The 14,653-nt window shown below is 38.9% G+C and overlaps 1 protein-coding gene across 1 annotated transcript in view; it reads left to right on the forward strand.

Annotated features, from left to right (window-relative positions):
* The window catches only part of LOC122807224 (AP-3 complex subunit sigma-2), a 1,165,940-nt gene that overhangs the window by 230,611 nt on the left and 920,676 nt on the right, over positions 1-14,653 (forward strand). The window contains exon 4 of the mRNA XM_044078299.1: positions 14,423-14,629. Coding sequence (XP_043934234.1) covers positions 14,423-14,629 — 207 coding nt within the window. The remainder of the gene's footprint in view (positions 1-14,422; positions 14,630-14,653) is intronic.

The following is a 14,653-nucleotide window of genomic DNA, read 5'->3' on the forward strand; positions in this document are numbered from 1 at the left end:
TATAACTGCCGACCTTTTAACCAAAATATGAAAATAGGGTATCTTTTATAAGAGTGTCACTGAAAAGTAAACCTTCATTCAAGGCTAAAGGTTGTGTAAGCAGTGACGAACAGTTTCTATAACCGCTAGTCTTTTATACAAAGTACAAAAATAAAGGCAAGCACCTTTTATATAGGGTGTCTGTACCTAGACAGCAACACAGTGTACCAAAAAATGTGATTTCAGGAAAATAGGTGAACTTTTATTTTTTCAGAAGGGAAGAGAAGGCTTGCTTGTTAACTAACATTAAGTAACTAGCCTTGTTTGTTATGCTATGAAAAGTATAGCAAACCTTTGCAAGAAGTTGTCAGAGCACATTACACAATTGTGACAGCATGCTGTGCAGCATATTGCAGCAATGATTCTTCACAAGGTGTCCTAGTAACTATTGTTTGGGTTACTGTTCACACATTCACTAAACAGTAGAAGCTGAAGGTATCTTGTAGCGCTAGGATAGGTTTTAGGACAGCCATACTGCTATACTAACAGAGAATGTAACCTTCTTTTGGTTATGAAATATTTGAAATTCACACCAGAGGCTATGATTTACTCTTGTAATGACTTGCTGAAGAAGACTGTACATTTGTGCAAAGTATTTACCATAGCATTAGATCCTTCAGGAGAAGTCAGTAAAGCTTCCCTCCATTTCATGGAGGAAATTGTACATAGCAGTTGTTGAAACTGTTCTAATTCACAAGTGTTTCTACTCTTTATTGTTTGTACTGGCTCTCTGTCTGAAGTTAGAAACTCATAGCTGTGAGTCAAATAAGCAAATCTTGAAATTTGTGGTAATGCCATTAAGTGTTTTTGCTGGGGGGAGGGGTCTTCCTCCCTGCCCTTCACCCCCCCCCCACCCCATGCTACTTAACATGTTCACATTTTACAATCACTATACCTCCGAGTAATGCATTACTTCAGTGTACTGCAACCTCAGACTTGGCAGATAGGGACAATACTCCAATGTGCTGCAACCTCAGATTTTGAGTTTAATGAGAATACTCCATAGTTCTACATTCTGACTCATAAGAGCATAAGGGGAATACTCCACGGTTCTGCAGTCTCACATGCAAGAGTGTAAGGGGAGAACTCCAAGATACGCAAGCTCAGACTTTGTGTATGTTACTCCTTTTTTGTATGTTGGTGGATGTAAACTGTTGATGGTCATGGTAAGCCCCAAAGTGATCTTGAATCTTGAAAAGCTTTCTAATTGTAGATATGTTCTGCTTTTAGGTGACTAGATCTAGCAGTCCTTTAGCCACTCTGCCTTACAGAATCGTTGCTTACATATAAAACTCTGGAGCATTGAAATGGACTAGGTAAAATGAGAACCAGCAGAGATCAGCTTCCACTGAATTGAGTTTGTGTTACTCTGCCATACAAAATAGATAATACAAAGCAGCTTTTTTTACACAGCGGAATTTCTGTATAGCCTGTGGAGTCCAAATATTTAAATATCGTCACTATTGCTTTAAGTTGATGTAAGGAAGAAAGGGTTTTTTAATGGATAAAAAGTCTTTTGCTTTAATTGGCAAGTGTCATTCAGTATTCTTAGCAGGTTTTGGAGGTACTTTACTATAAAATGGAGTTAGTATGTACACAGCAGTATTAGAGATCTAGTTATATTGAGATTGCCATGCCACTGCAAAAAAGGCCCTGATGTTCTGGGGGTGTCTATTCATATGGTCCAGCTGGGTGGTACTTGAAAAAATTGTGTAATGGCCAAAGCTTTGAAAAAGCTGGTGTGCTTATTTACTGAAATTTGAAGGGATTTGTAGCTGTAGTATTACTGCAACCATGATTCTGTCTTGGAAAAAAATGAAGTGGGGGGAGCGGAATGTTTAAATTATTACACTGCTACTTGTCTTCTTTTTACTTCTAAGTAAATTTAGTGTTTAATGAAGTCTTGGTTATAGAAATGTAGGTATTTTTTGGCAGGAATACAGGTTCATAGGTGATTACTGGGCTACTCAAGAGCCTTTACACGCTTAGCCAATTATACCCAGGATATGACAGTATTAGATCTTCATTTTCCAGCTATGGGATGGGGTAGTATCAGGGTAGCAAGTCTTTGGGTGTTGGAGCCCTAAGTCATTTTACAGACTGCCTTTGTCTATAAGTGACATGGGCAGTACCCCGAGAGTGAATTTACCATTCTCCATCCACTTACCCAAATTCCTTTTGAAGAGAGAGAGGGACGGGCTTTGCTTTATGAAGATGGGAAGTTTATTCCATAGATGAGGTTGCCTTTGGGATACAAATCTGAATCTCCAGCAAGTTGAGATGTAGTGAAGGGATAGGGCCTTTAGTCAGTATGCATAAGACATGTGTCTTATGCTTTGTATTTTTTTAGTGAAAAGCCTCTGTGGCCACTTCATTTGATGTAAGTGCCTGGTTAGGTACGTGCAAAAGAGAGCATGATGAGGGCTGAGTACAATGGCACTATAACAGGCTGCAGACATATCCATAAATTAGTAATAATAATTTTATTTAAGGTTAACGTGGTGATCTTTATGTGGAACATAACAGATAATGTGATTATGCAAGCCTGCTTTCAGGACAGGCTTCTCTTTGTGCCTGTAGACTTTTTTGGGGGGAGTACTCTTATTCTCTAAATGGTAGTTTGCTTTTCAGGTAGCAGTGTACGATATTCGTGTTGTAATATTTTGAAAATTAGAGCACATCTATTAGCTGGCTGGCCCTGTTTGTAATGAGGCAGCCAATTGGCACCTTTTTAATAAGTCACAGTAATACATGGTTGGCTTAGCTAAGAGGACGAATCTGTAAGTTTTGTTTTCTGAACCAGTAGCTTCTGAGTGTAATAGGATGAGTGTAGCCAGAACAGTATTATGCCATGTTCTAATTTGGAAAAAAGATTTTTTTTTTTTTTTTTGCTACAGCTACTTGTGCAACAAGTGAGAAGAGGTGAAAAATTCTATAGCATGGTTTAAGTGGCAAAACACCTTTTAGTTATTTTGTTCAAATGTTTTGTAAAATTTAGGGAAGGGCCAAAAGTTTGGAGAGACTGAGGGAAGCAAGTGCTATGTATGCAGCACAAGAGAAGTATTATTGTAGCATTAAAAGATAAAGATAGATTTTTTTGTTTTCTATACAGTAGTTTTCTATACAGTAGTACCAAAGTGAGCATGCATATCCTAACTGTAAAAGCAAGTATGCATGCTTAAGACTGTAGCACAAACCAACTTTGAGTCAAATCTAAGACTGTACCCAAAGGTTGTGGGTTCAAATACCATGAGCAGCAACTATACAATACTGCATTTATTTAATAATATTATATACATTAAACTCTATATAAGTGACATAAAGGCTAACTGTAATCTGTATAACTGGACCAAACATATGTGCAATATGTGCACACTTCAAGGAGTACTTTGAGCAATCTGAAATTATAGATGTTATGTTGTCCTCCTCACCTTCTTTCTTACTGGGTGGGTTCAGAGCCAATCCTCTGCTCTGACTCTGCCAGATATACTAGCTCGAAGTCTTTCACTTGGCTCATGGCTGAATACCTATTCCATAATGCATTGGAGTAATTCCCCAGATCTCGTTTGCCACTTGATGAGTTTGGATGCTCTGTCCTTGGCCGTGGCTAATTGTTTTCAATTTTATTGTTAATAACTGTTTTTTTTACCAAGATCGTGCTTTATACAGTTTATTCCTCCTATAAGTATTTCATGGGCTTTATTTATTGCCTGTTGTGCTGCTGTTTATTGGCCATCGTTTTTCTTCTAGGCCTAATCTTATTCCTGTCACTCGTGTGTGGTAGTTTGTAGCAGTTTGAGTGTTTCCTTTTGGCTCTTTTGAGTTAGAGAGCTAAAAGTAACCCATTTAAGTTAGAGGGCTTCTTCTTGCGTGTTTTTTCTCTTTAGCTCAGCTAGGTCCGTTTAAGTTAGAGGGCCTAGCACCTGTAGTGGTGTTTTCTGTGTGTTATCTTAGGTTATATTATTAGTCTCAGTACCTTTTATTGCAGTTCATATTTTTTACTGTACAATATGTCTAAAGAGTCCAGAGATAAGGAACCATCTCATCCACAGGACAGCGGTGATTCAGGGCCTCAGGATCTCCCATTGGGTGAGCCCCACTCTTTCAAGACCTCTCCAGACTACCCATCTGAGGAGCCCCCATAGACTCCTTCTGACACTGTCCTCGAGGAAGCAGAAGGGTCCCCGTGGTCGTCCTCTGAAGATATCTCTTTCTCAGATATCCTAGAGATCCTAAAACAGAGAGGCGGCTGGAAGCCTATTAACCCTTCTGATGAGGAGTCACTGTACCTGAAGGCCTTTGGATCTCAAACTTCAGCCTCCTGGGTGTCTCCACCTTTCGAAGATTTTATAGATTTGGTTAGTCGGAAGGCATGGAGTCACCAGACACTATGGAGCCAGTCCCTCGGAGGCCACATAAGTTCCTGTCAGCCCCTTCGGATAAGGATTTTCTTTCAAAAGGTGTACCTGTAGATGCTATGGTGGTGGCATTAGCCACCAAGAAGGAACTCTTTGAGATGTCCTCATCTGTCCATCCCCAAATAAGGATTCTCGTATGGACAGATATGGGAAGTGTGTTTTTTCCTCAGCAACTTTCACCCTCAGATCGCTAAGCTACCTCACGTACTTTACAAGACTTCAAAGAGATCTACTGAAGGAGTTAGAAGATGCTCTTCAAGGTTAATTAGCTGTGGGGGTCTCAGACAAAGTGACCTCTCAGCTATCTACCTTAAATTCCATAGTCAACTCCTCCATGAGACTGATCTCCTATGCAGCCAATGGAGCGAGTAGAGCTGCGGGTTCAGGAGTTTCCCTTAGAAGACACTCTTGGGTGCATTTGTGTAATTTTGTGTAACCTTTCAAGTCTACCTTTACCAATGCCCCTTTTGATGGTTCCTCACTCTTTGGATCTAAAGTCAAGGACACACTCACCAGGTGCGAACAGGAAGGGAAAACTCTCTCTACAGTTGGAGTGCATTTTTCCATACCTTCAAGACCTTATCCTCAAGGTCAGAAGAGTGGGAAAATGTGGTTCAAGATATCCCAGGGAGTTTTTCAAGACACATGAGGTGAGACCTTCCCCAGGGGAAGAGGGGGAGGCAATAATGGTAGACGTCACCCACGAGGCAGGGGGGTCCACAAAACCAGGGTGACCGCAATTCCTTTCATGGCCATCCCTATCAGTGCTCCTAAAAGGAGGCTCACCTGCTCTTTTCTGGAGGCAGATGGGGGCGATTAGCTTTGTACCCAGAAGCCTGGTGAGATATCACAAGAGACAAGTGGGTACAAAGTATAATATCCAGAGGCTACTCCATTCCCTTTTGCCAGCCCATTCCACAGATCAGGAAAATCCCAGATGTTCCACCCAGTCAGAGGGAGCAAGCAACCATAGCAGTTCAAAAGTTGCTAGAAAAAAGAGTCATTCAAGTAGTCCCCAAAGACCAAGTAGGATTCAGAACTTACTCAAGATTCTTTTTAGTGCCAAAAAAAACAGGGGACTGGAGACCCATTTTGGATCTCAACAAGTTAAACGAATCTGTAAAGTCCAAGTTCCGAATGGTAACACTGCAGTCAGTTCTTCCCTTTTTAGGGAAAGACAATTGGATGTGCTCAATAGACCTCCAAGATGCATGCTACCACATAAAGATGGACAGAACATTGAGTCATTTACGCTTCTGGCTGGGAACCAGTCATTATCAGTTTCGAGCTGTGCCCTTTGGTCTCACTGCAGCCCCCAGTGTGTTCACCAAATGCATGGCGGTAGTAACGACTCACCTGATACTTATGGGATTCCAAGTGTTTCCATACCTGGACAACTGGCTCCTAACTTACTTCTACAGGCCAGGGACACTACATTGGAAATTTGTGCTCAGGCATCACAGTGAATTTTCCAAAATATGCCTTGTTGCCTTGTCAACGTATTACATTCAAAGGAGCAGATCTAGACACTGTTTCCATGATGGCTCATCTTCTGCCCGACGGAGTTTCTCTCCTCAGGCAACAAATAGTCGACCTACTTCCCAAGAACAAGGTAAAAGCGAAAGTAGTTTTAACACTCCTTGGAACCATGGGATCAACCATAACGCTAGTCCCTCTAGCCAGGATGCAAATGAGAATCCTTCACTGGCTTCTGTTTGCTCAATGGTCTCTTCAAGAACTTCCTATATCCCATCAGATAAGAATAACAGATTAATGCAAGAGAGATTTGCTCTGGTGGCTTCAGTCTGATCATGTGACCATCAGAAGACCCTTTGTTCCACAACAACCTGTTGATACTGTGACCACAGACACTTCTCAGATAGGCTGGGGGGGCATTATCTGGGAAGAACAGTCCACGGCAGATGGCAAGAACACAAGGGTCAGTTGTACATCAGTGTTCTAGAGATGAGAGCAGTGCTTCTGGTGTTGCAAGCACTTCAGGACTCTCTCCTCCTAGGAACATTTGCAGTCCATTCAGACAACATGTCTGTAGTCTGGTACATAAACAAGGAGGAACCAAATCATACCCCCTTTGTCAAGAAGCCCTGAGAGTTTGGCAACGAGCAATCTCTTCCCGACGTTTTCTGGTAGCAGCCCATATCCTGGGAAAATCCAACGTGATAGCTGACAAGCTCAGCAGGGAGATTTTGTTGCCTCATGAGTGGTCTCTGAAACAGAGCCTAGCAGACAAGATTTTCCGAACTTGGGGCCAGCCTTGCTGTGATCAGTTTGCAACCCCCATGAATACCAAATGCAGCAGCTACTTTGCCCTGATCCCCCCAGTGGGGGCGAACCAAGAGACGCACTCGTCCATGATTGGCTCTCGGGACTACTATATGCCTTTCCTCCCTTGCCTCTAATACCCAAAGTCATTTAGAAAGCCAAAGCCTTGGGAAGCAGGCTAACTCTTATTGCCAATACACAAGACACAGAAAAACACTATGACTAAGTGCTTTCACCTCAAAAGGCATCATCAGAGTCATGTGCTTTCATTCAAACACACCTTAAATACTACACATCACTTCCTTTTTTTCCAGTGCCTTCAGAAATTTAACCCTTGCCATACCTAAACATTTTCAATTCTGTTGATAATCCCATTTAGGTTAAGGAATACAGACATAAAAAGTGATTAAAATAAAATAAATAAAATAAAAAATATAAAATAAAAAAATACCACATAAAACTTAAAAAAAACATAATAATAAACTTATACATCAAATGTATACTGTTGTGGCTCAGTCTTACAGAACTAACAAAATCACAGTAAACAGTATTTCTAAAAACAGTAATTCCATAATTAATGAACATATTTTTATAGCCAGTGTGTTAAAACAAAAGATGAAGCTGTTAGGTTATTGCCATGCATATGAGTACTATGTAAATACTGTTTTTAGAAATACTATGTATTTTTTTACTTTATATTGGTGCCATTGTACGTGTGTAAAGCAATGACCTCTCCAGTCTATGTCCTTAGGTAGGAGTTCTAATCTTATTGTATCAGCTGGGGCTTGTGTATGTGTGTTTGTGCATTTATTTGACATTAGAAGGAGCATTTTACACCAGTATGTGGGACATTGCTATTACCATTTTCTCCTCACCAGACCCTGCTGATGTCATCAGCTATAAAGTGTTGTCTGACACTCTCCAAGTCAGACTTGAGCTGTGGCTTGTGCCTTAAATACAGAGTTCTCTAGTTGGTGTACTTAGGTAGGGGTTCTGTTCTCACTGCAGTCAACTGTGTGTGCATGTGCGTCTGTGCTTTGTGCACATGCTTGACATTAGAAAGAGCATTTTACACCAGCATGTAGGACATTGCTATTACCATTTAGTCCTTACCAGACACTGTTGATGTCATCAGCTCTAGCTGATTTGCAGATGTGCAGTATTCCCATCAGGGCAGGGTCAGAGACTGACCTGTAGGCCAGACACAAGTCACCTTATCCTATATGATACAAATAACGGTGGCGGAGCTTTCAGTTTATCCACATACATCATGCCATGGTTTGTATTTTCTTGGTGAGAAATCATGGATGGACCTTTTCTATATGTTCACTAGTAGTATCCCAACTGTGTGCAACAGATGTGTGAGTTGTTAATCTTAAATCCATGACTATTACATGTCTTAGATGTTTTGACAGAGGTCATCAGGGGCATGCATGATGAAAACACTATCATCCTGTGGAATGTGATCAGGCCAAGGCATTTGACTCAAATCCACACTGAGGTATTCACTCAACGCTGTGAGATGTGGCCATAAACAGCTATATCACCAAGTGGTTATACCACTGGATCACATACATGGCATCTAAATGTGTTGAAATGTGTGACGTGACATATATCTGTAGTCCATTGATCAGGACTGTACATCGGGGCTGTCTACTAGGCCCTTTCTTGTCTATTATTTAAGTCACAGACGTCAAGATTGACATTCACACCCTGTGTCTAAACAGCTGTCTGAAGGACTACAGATTGTGAGCAATCATTGACTCCATCTGTGGTATTAGTATAATACAGACGGTATCAACACACACCAAAGATTGCTACTGCAGCTATGACAGCACATGGGATGAAGCAAAAACATGGGGGATTTGCTACATTATGAAAACAAAGGCACAGACCAAGGATAATGTAGACATCACACCCTATAAGCAGACCAGTTGGTATGTGACCTGTGTCCTAGGGTAGATGGTATGTGGACCATCCACCAGCATGTGGACACAGTGGTGAGTACTCTCTTGTATGTAGCACAACTACTGATTATGTGCAGGATATCCACATCAAAGGCCGTAATACTTCATAGATTACAGCCTTCATCATACCAATAACTGAGTACAATGCTCCCTTCTTCATGTACCTCACTACACACCTTCCAGTGATGTGTAACGAAGTGTAACACCTTTGCCACACTGTGCTGCCACACATTTTATTGGCCATACCTAAGTTTTATTTTTGTTGTAGAAATATTATTGCCTGATGGTGCGGAACCCCCATCAAGGTGTTACACCAGATGGATGTGTGATACCTGTTCTGGTAATGCACACAGTATGCACATAGCTGTTTGACAACATTGATGGCATGAGTTACATTCATGACAGTGTGGATTATGCCATATATATGCCATGCACACTAGTCAACTAGCCTGGATTTATCATAATATCACAGGTATAGCAGTGTCCCTTCTAACACCTACAGCAGGTGTTACAGTGTCAGGGTGGTGCTTGATTACCCTCATAGATTGCTGACATGTTATAATAGCTGTACAAGTGTGTTCATGCATAAACATCTGTGATCACTCAAAATCACATATGTTGTGTCAGAGACATAGTGTTACTGGTGGTATTATTGTGATATTGTCCATGAGTGTGTGTGCTTCTCCATTGTTATGTCACCTTGTCTGACAGTCACATGATATACATTTTTATTGTCAAGTCCGTACTGTACCATGTTGATATATGATCAGTGTTCCTGCTACAATTGTCTTCCATTTACATGCTTTCATCTGCTGTACATGACAGTGTTTCACCTGTCCTCTTTCAGTGTGTTCATTCTACAGTTCATCAGTGTGTCCCTGTGCAATACAGATATCTCCCTTGATTGTTTATTGTAAATGGCAGTCCATGTATCCATACAGATCATTTACCCAACTTTTGTACAGAATGGCGTGAATGGGTTTTCACACTACTCTGCATTGTATACACGGTCATGTACTGTGTTTAGAACATGTACATTACTATATGATAAACCATGGTAATCATTGTGGCATTACAAACAATTCAGCCAACCTTGATTGCTGTAAGGGAAACAGGTTTGCTGTCCGTGTTGCACTACATGGTTTCCTAGCTGCCAACACTTTTGACTGCCATAAGTAAGTACTAGGCTGTCTGCCCTCATGGGTCATTTTAATCCTACAAACAAAAGAAGAACAAGCCACAGAAATGTTCTAAGGTTTTAATAAAGCAGTTAATCACTTCCAAACAGCAAAACTTTCTGGTTTCCCCTTCTTCAGTGCTTTCAAAGACAATTTTGAAAAACTCATTTAAATATTAAAATACATAAAACTTGACACAGTAAACCAATAAAAAGAAAAAAAAGTTAAAACCTCACATATATATATATATATATATATATATATATATATATATATATATATATATGTATATGTATATATATATAGAGAGAGAGAGAAATTCTTTAAAACATTAAATAAAAGTTAATGCAACATTTGTTGTTTCTTATATAAAACAGGTTTTAAATTACTGTATTATTCAAACCAGGGTATACATCTGCTTTCAATCTCAAAATCCAAGAATATTCAATGTTCTCTAAAATATTATTAGTATCACCACCCCTATTATTTTTCAGTACTACCTAGATTACTGTAAATTTAAATATATGTCCCATATTATTATCAGCTATATGTTTTGCAAATGCATTCGTCATAACACCTCTTCTGATTTCTAATTTGTGCTCAATTATACGTTCCTTTAATTTTCTAGTACTTTACCTACATAAAATGAGGGAGATTGTGTACACGTAGCCAAATAAACAGTCTGTGCAGTAGTACAATTGGCATAGCAATCAAGGATGTATTCATTTTTCAGTACAGGGTGAATAAAGAGCACATTAGTAAGAATACCCCAACAACTACAGTTCAGACATGGAATTGTCCCTTGTTTTGGGTCAGTAGTAATCTTCTTAAAAGTCATCATTGTAACATAACCTTCTCCTTCGATTTCTCTCATTTCTATATGCAAAGCCAGGCTGTTCAGTAATGATCTGTTTAAGCTCGGGCAATGTAATAATATGTTCCAATTTTTTCATATAACACCTTCCATGTCATGTGTTCTGTTATTAAAAGTTGTAATGTATCTTAATTTATTAGTCCTCTGGCTAGAACCAGAAGGACATGTTGTATTACTTCTAGTATGAAAGTATGGAGCCATTTTATCTGTTCTCCCTTCAATAAATTCACTCTTAATTTGTTGAACAATCTCTTTATCATATCACCTGTTGAGGAATTCTTAGGCCAACTCGTTCATTTGATGTATGCATATTTCTTCATCCGTATTCAATCTACTAGCCCTACTAAATTGGCTTTTAGTAATTCTTAAATTTATGTGGAGCATGCATATTGTGTCTATGTCTATATCTGTTAGCATGTAAAGTTTTTTTTATGGACGCTGGTTCGTATAGCTCCCATGTTCATATCTAATTTCATGTCAGGATAAGTAATACTTTCAGCTGAACAAACCAATTTAAACTGCAGAAAATCAGTTGTATTTCCTAAGTATCTGACAAAACTTCTAAGATCCTCTTCACATTTCCATATTAGACAACAACCATCTATGAACCTCTTATAAAATAGTATATCAAGTTCAGGAAATTCATCCCCTTTGTATATAAACTTGCTTTCCCATTGGTTTAATACAAGGTTAGCATATGCATTAGCCATGGGCGTATGCATGGCCACTGCTGCTACTTGTAAATATGGTTTGTCATCAAACAGGAAAATATTGTTAGTGAGAATAATTTCAATGATTTCACAAATATTTTCATTTTCTCTGGTTGTCATACCTGTTTCCAGATTCAAAAATTCACATATGCCTTCTATGCCATATTGATTAGGAATGACCGTAAACAAAGAATTGATATCTAAAGTCACTAACAAAAAATTCATCTCACCACATTTGCTAGACCAATTGTATAACTTCTTTAAGAAATCACCTGAATCTTTGATGCAACTCTTGCAGGATTTAAAATATTCACTGAACACTTGTTGTATATATAAAGAAAGAGGTTCTGTAATCCAACCCTCCCCCATTGTAAACCTAAGCAATTTCATTTGACAGATTTCTCTGTAATTTGCTGTGGTGATAAATCAGTGTACAGTTTTAGTGACATGTCAGTCCTTAAGCAACATTGTCATTTGCATGGAGCTGCATCCATCTAATAATCCTCTTAGGGTCATGCAATGCAATTTATTGTGCTATCATCATGCATGTTTACAGTGTATTCTGAGTCTTTGAGCAAAACTCATTTTTGGGATAGAACTGCATAGCCTATGAGGAAAGGCCCATAAATTACTTTAATTAGCTAATTATTTAATAAACAATTTTAATCGTATTTTTCAGCCAAAATGTAAATAATTGCTAAAGTTGTGGACCTTACTTAATGGAAGTGTCCTAGGTCAAAAGGGGGAAAAAGCAGGTCCTGTAGTTTCAAAAGGCAAGTATGAATGGGGTGGTGAAGATGGAGGTACAGAAGACATGTTTTTATTTCACTATTAAAAAATACCCACTTGAGAGATTTTCCTTCATTTAATGGACCTGATTTGAGAAAATGCATGCCAGGGATATGATTATTAACATAATGGATGACACCTTCCAGTGTCATTTTAAAGGAGTGCTTTTATTGATTGATTGTATTTATGTATGTATGCATGCTTGCATTTATTTATTTATTAGCTAGTTAGTTTTGAGTTAAGGCACTACAGTTGGTGAGTGGGGAGGTTTTTAGGTATTAAAATGCATTTACAGTTTGTGTCAGATGTTTTAGTGTTAGAGGACCCCAGTATCATTAACGGATTACTTCACTTGATTACTCCCTTCTTTAGTAAACTCTACTGCTTTCTGTATTTAGGGATAGTTTTTTAGTAAGCACTATTTAAAGGTTGCAATCATGCTTTTAGTAGAAATATTTTGTATTTCAGCCCATTAAGATTTACTTGGTGATGGTTTGTGTGTATGCCTCATTTTTCACTTCATCTTGGTGCCCTGCACTAAACACACTACATAGTTTGAGGCACCCCTTAGTAGTAATCTTCAACTGCTTTTGTTAGAAAACTCATCTTCAGGTTTCACTCATCCTTAAATTACAGTCTTTGTCACTACTATTTGACAGAACCAAGTCCTGAAATCTACCATTATATTGGAGAAGCGGAGTGGAGCATGAAATAATCCTATTCAGGAATCCCCTCACAGAGCAGTGATGGTTTGTACCTGCGTACAAGTCAAAATAAAAGCAACTAACAGAATGTCCTAAATGTGGAAAAAGCATCAGGGAGTGTGATTTTAAACTGCTTTATTTGTAGATGTAGTTGAGTTGTAGAAATAAGAAAGTGACAGAATTCAGCTTTTATAAGAAATTGCTGATAGATGACACTAAATTTGGCACACAATAATGAAACTGAGTAATTCATTTTTGAAAGGTTATCTTTCAGAAGCTGTCCTCTTACAAGTTTCATAACCAGAATTGCTGATTTTTGTTAACATCAATGTTTTTTACATTCTTATTTTTCCCTTATTTCTGTCACCTTCAGACTTGACTCCCAATGTGCCACTAACTTTTTCTGGAATACAAATTTAGTCTAAAGTTGCCCTTTCTCAGTAGGATTAACACAGTTGGGGAATACAGCACTGGGGATGCAATATCAGGGAGATAACAACAGCTTTGGCTAGAGTTTGTTCACTGATGAACTTAATAAACTCATCTTATTCAGAAACCAAAATCAAAACAAGTCACAATGGATTGAAAACAAACTGCACAGGCAGTCAGAGTGCCAAGTATTGTGGCACACATGAGTGCAGTACATAGACATAGCAAGCATAACACGTGCAGAAAAGTCATAAAACAAAGTTAACCATTAGCCAAAGCCCCCAAACCTTCAGAAATAACTATAATCATCTCCATCATGTGCAGTCAGCGAGCAGAGCAAATAAATAATGCACTGGTATATGTTTTTGTTGTGTTGCAGTATTTTCCATGGTGTAAGTCTTGTTTCTATGAGTGTTTGTGTGGCATGGTTTCAGTGTTGTGATTTATTCAGATAAAATTTCATTGTCCTGTGATGCTGTGTAATTTTTTATTGAACTGTCCTGTTGTCATACAGTCATGATCCACCTATGGTTCAAGGCATACTTTTCCCCAGTATTCACTAGTAGATCCTTATTCTGTGAAACAAACTTATTTTATCTTAAACTTTTCAGAGATGCTGTCAAGCTCTGCTTGTGATTACCCTTTTTTTCTTTGCTTAGCTGTCATGCAGTCCCCCGTAATCTCTTAACTGGTATATCGAGTATAATTTGTGTTTATTTCCTTCCCTTGTCGTGATCGCTCACAGCCAGTATAAGCCCTACTTGTTTCTGTATCTGTCATTGTTTTGCCATCATCCCAGGATATGAAGCAGTCAGTGTTTCAATGCTCATGCCCACTGCATTAAAATATATAGCAGCAGCAGCAGCTTACAGCAACAGAATAGACAAAAGCTGGGGTGAATATCACATTTACTTGTAGACAAGGTGTTTGACTATTGTCTGTGAGGCTCCTTTGAAGAGAAATTGTTTTTGGCTAAGATTTTTTTTTCTGCTGTAGCCTTCCTTTATAATTAAGGTTTATGTTCCTTGCAGAATTGGAGCCCAAAGGGGAGACAGATCGAATGTCTACAGAAGATCTCCTGCATGTTGTACACAATTCCGAACTTCTGAAGATTTCTGAGAAACACACCCCAAGCCAGACAGTGGCTTTCTGGTTACCAGAGGAAGAGATGGAAAAAATGGAGCTGGAAGCAGAGTCAGAGATCCGTTTGAAAACCAAAGGAGACAGCCCTTTTATATGTGAGTATGAGTTTTGTTAGGAGA

This window comes from Protopterus annectens, chromosome 7.part0 (genome assembly GCF_019279795.1).
Source record: "Protopterus annectens isolate FY-2018-M chromosome 7.part0, PAN1.0, whole genome shotgun sequence".
NCBI classification, from domain to species: domain Eukaryota; kingdom Metazoa; phylum Chordata; order Ceratodontiformes; family Protopteridae; genus Protopterus; species Protopterus annectens.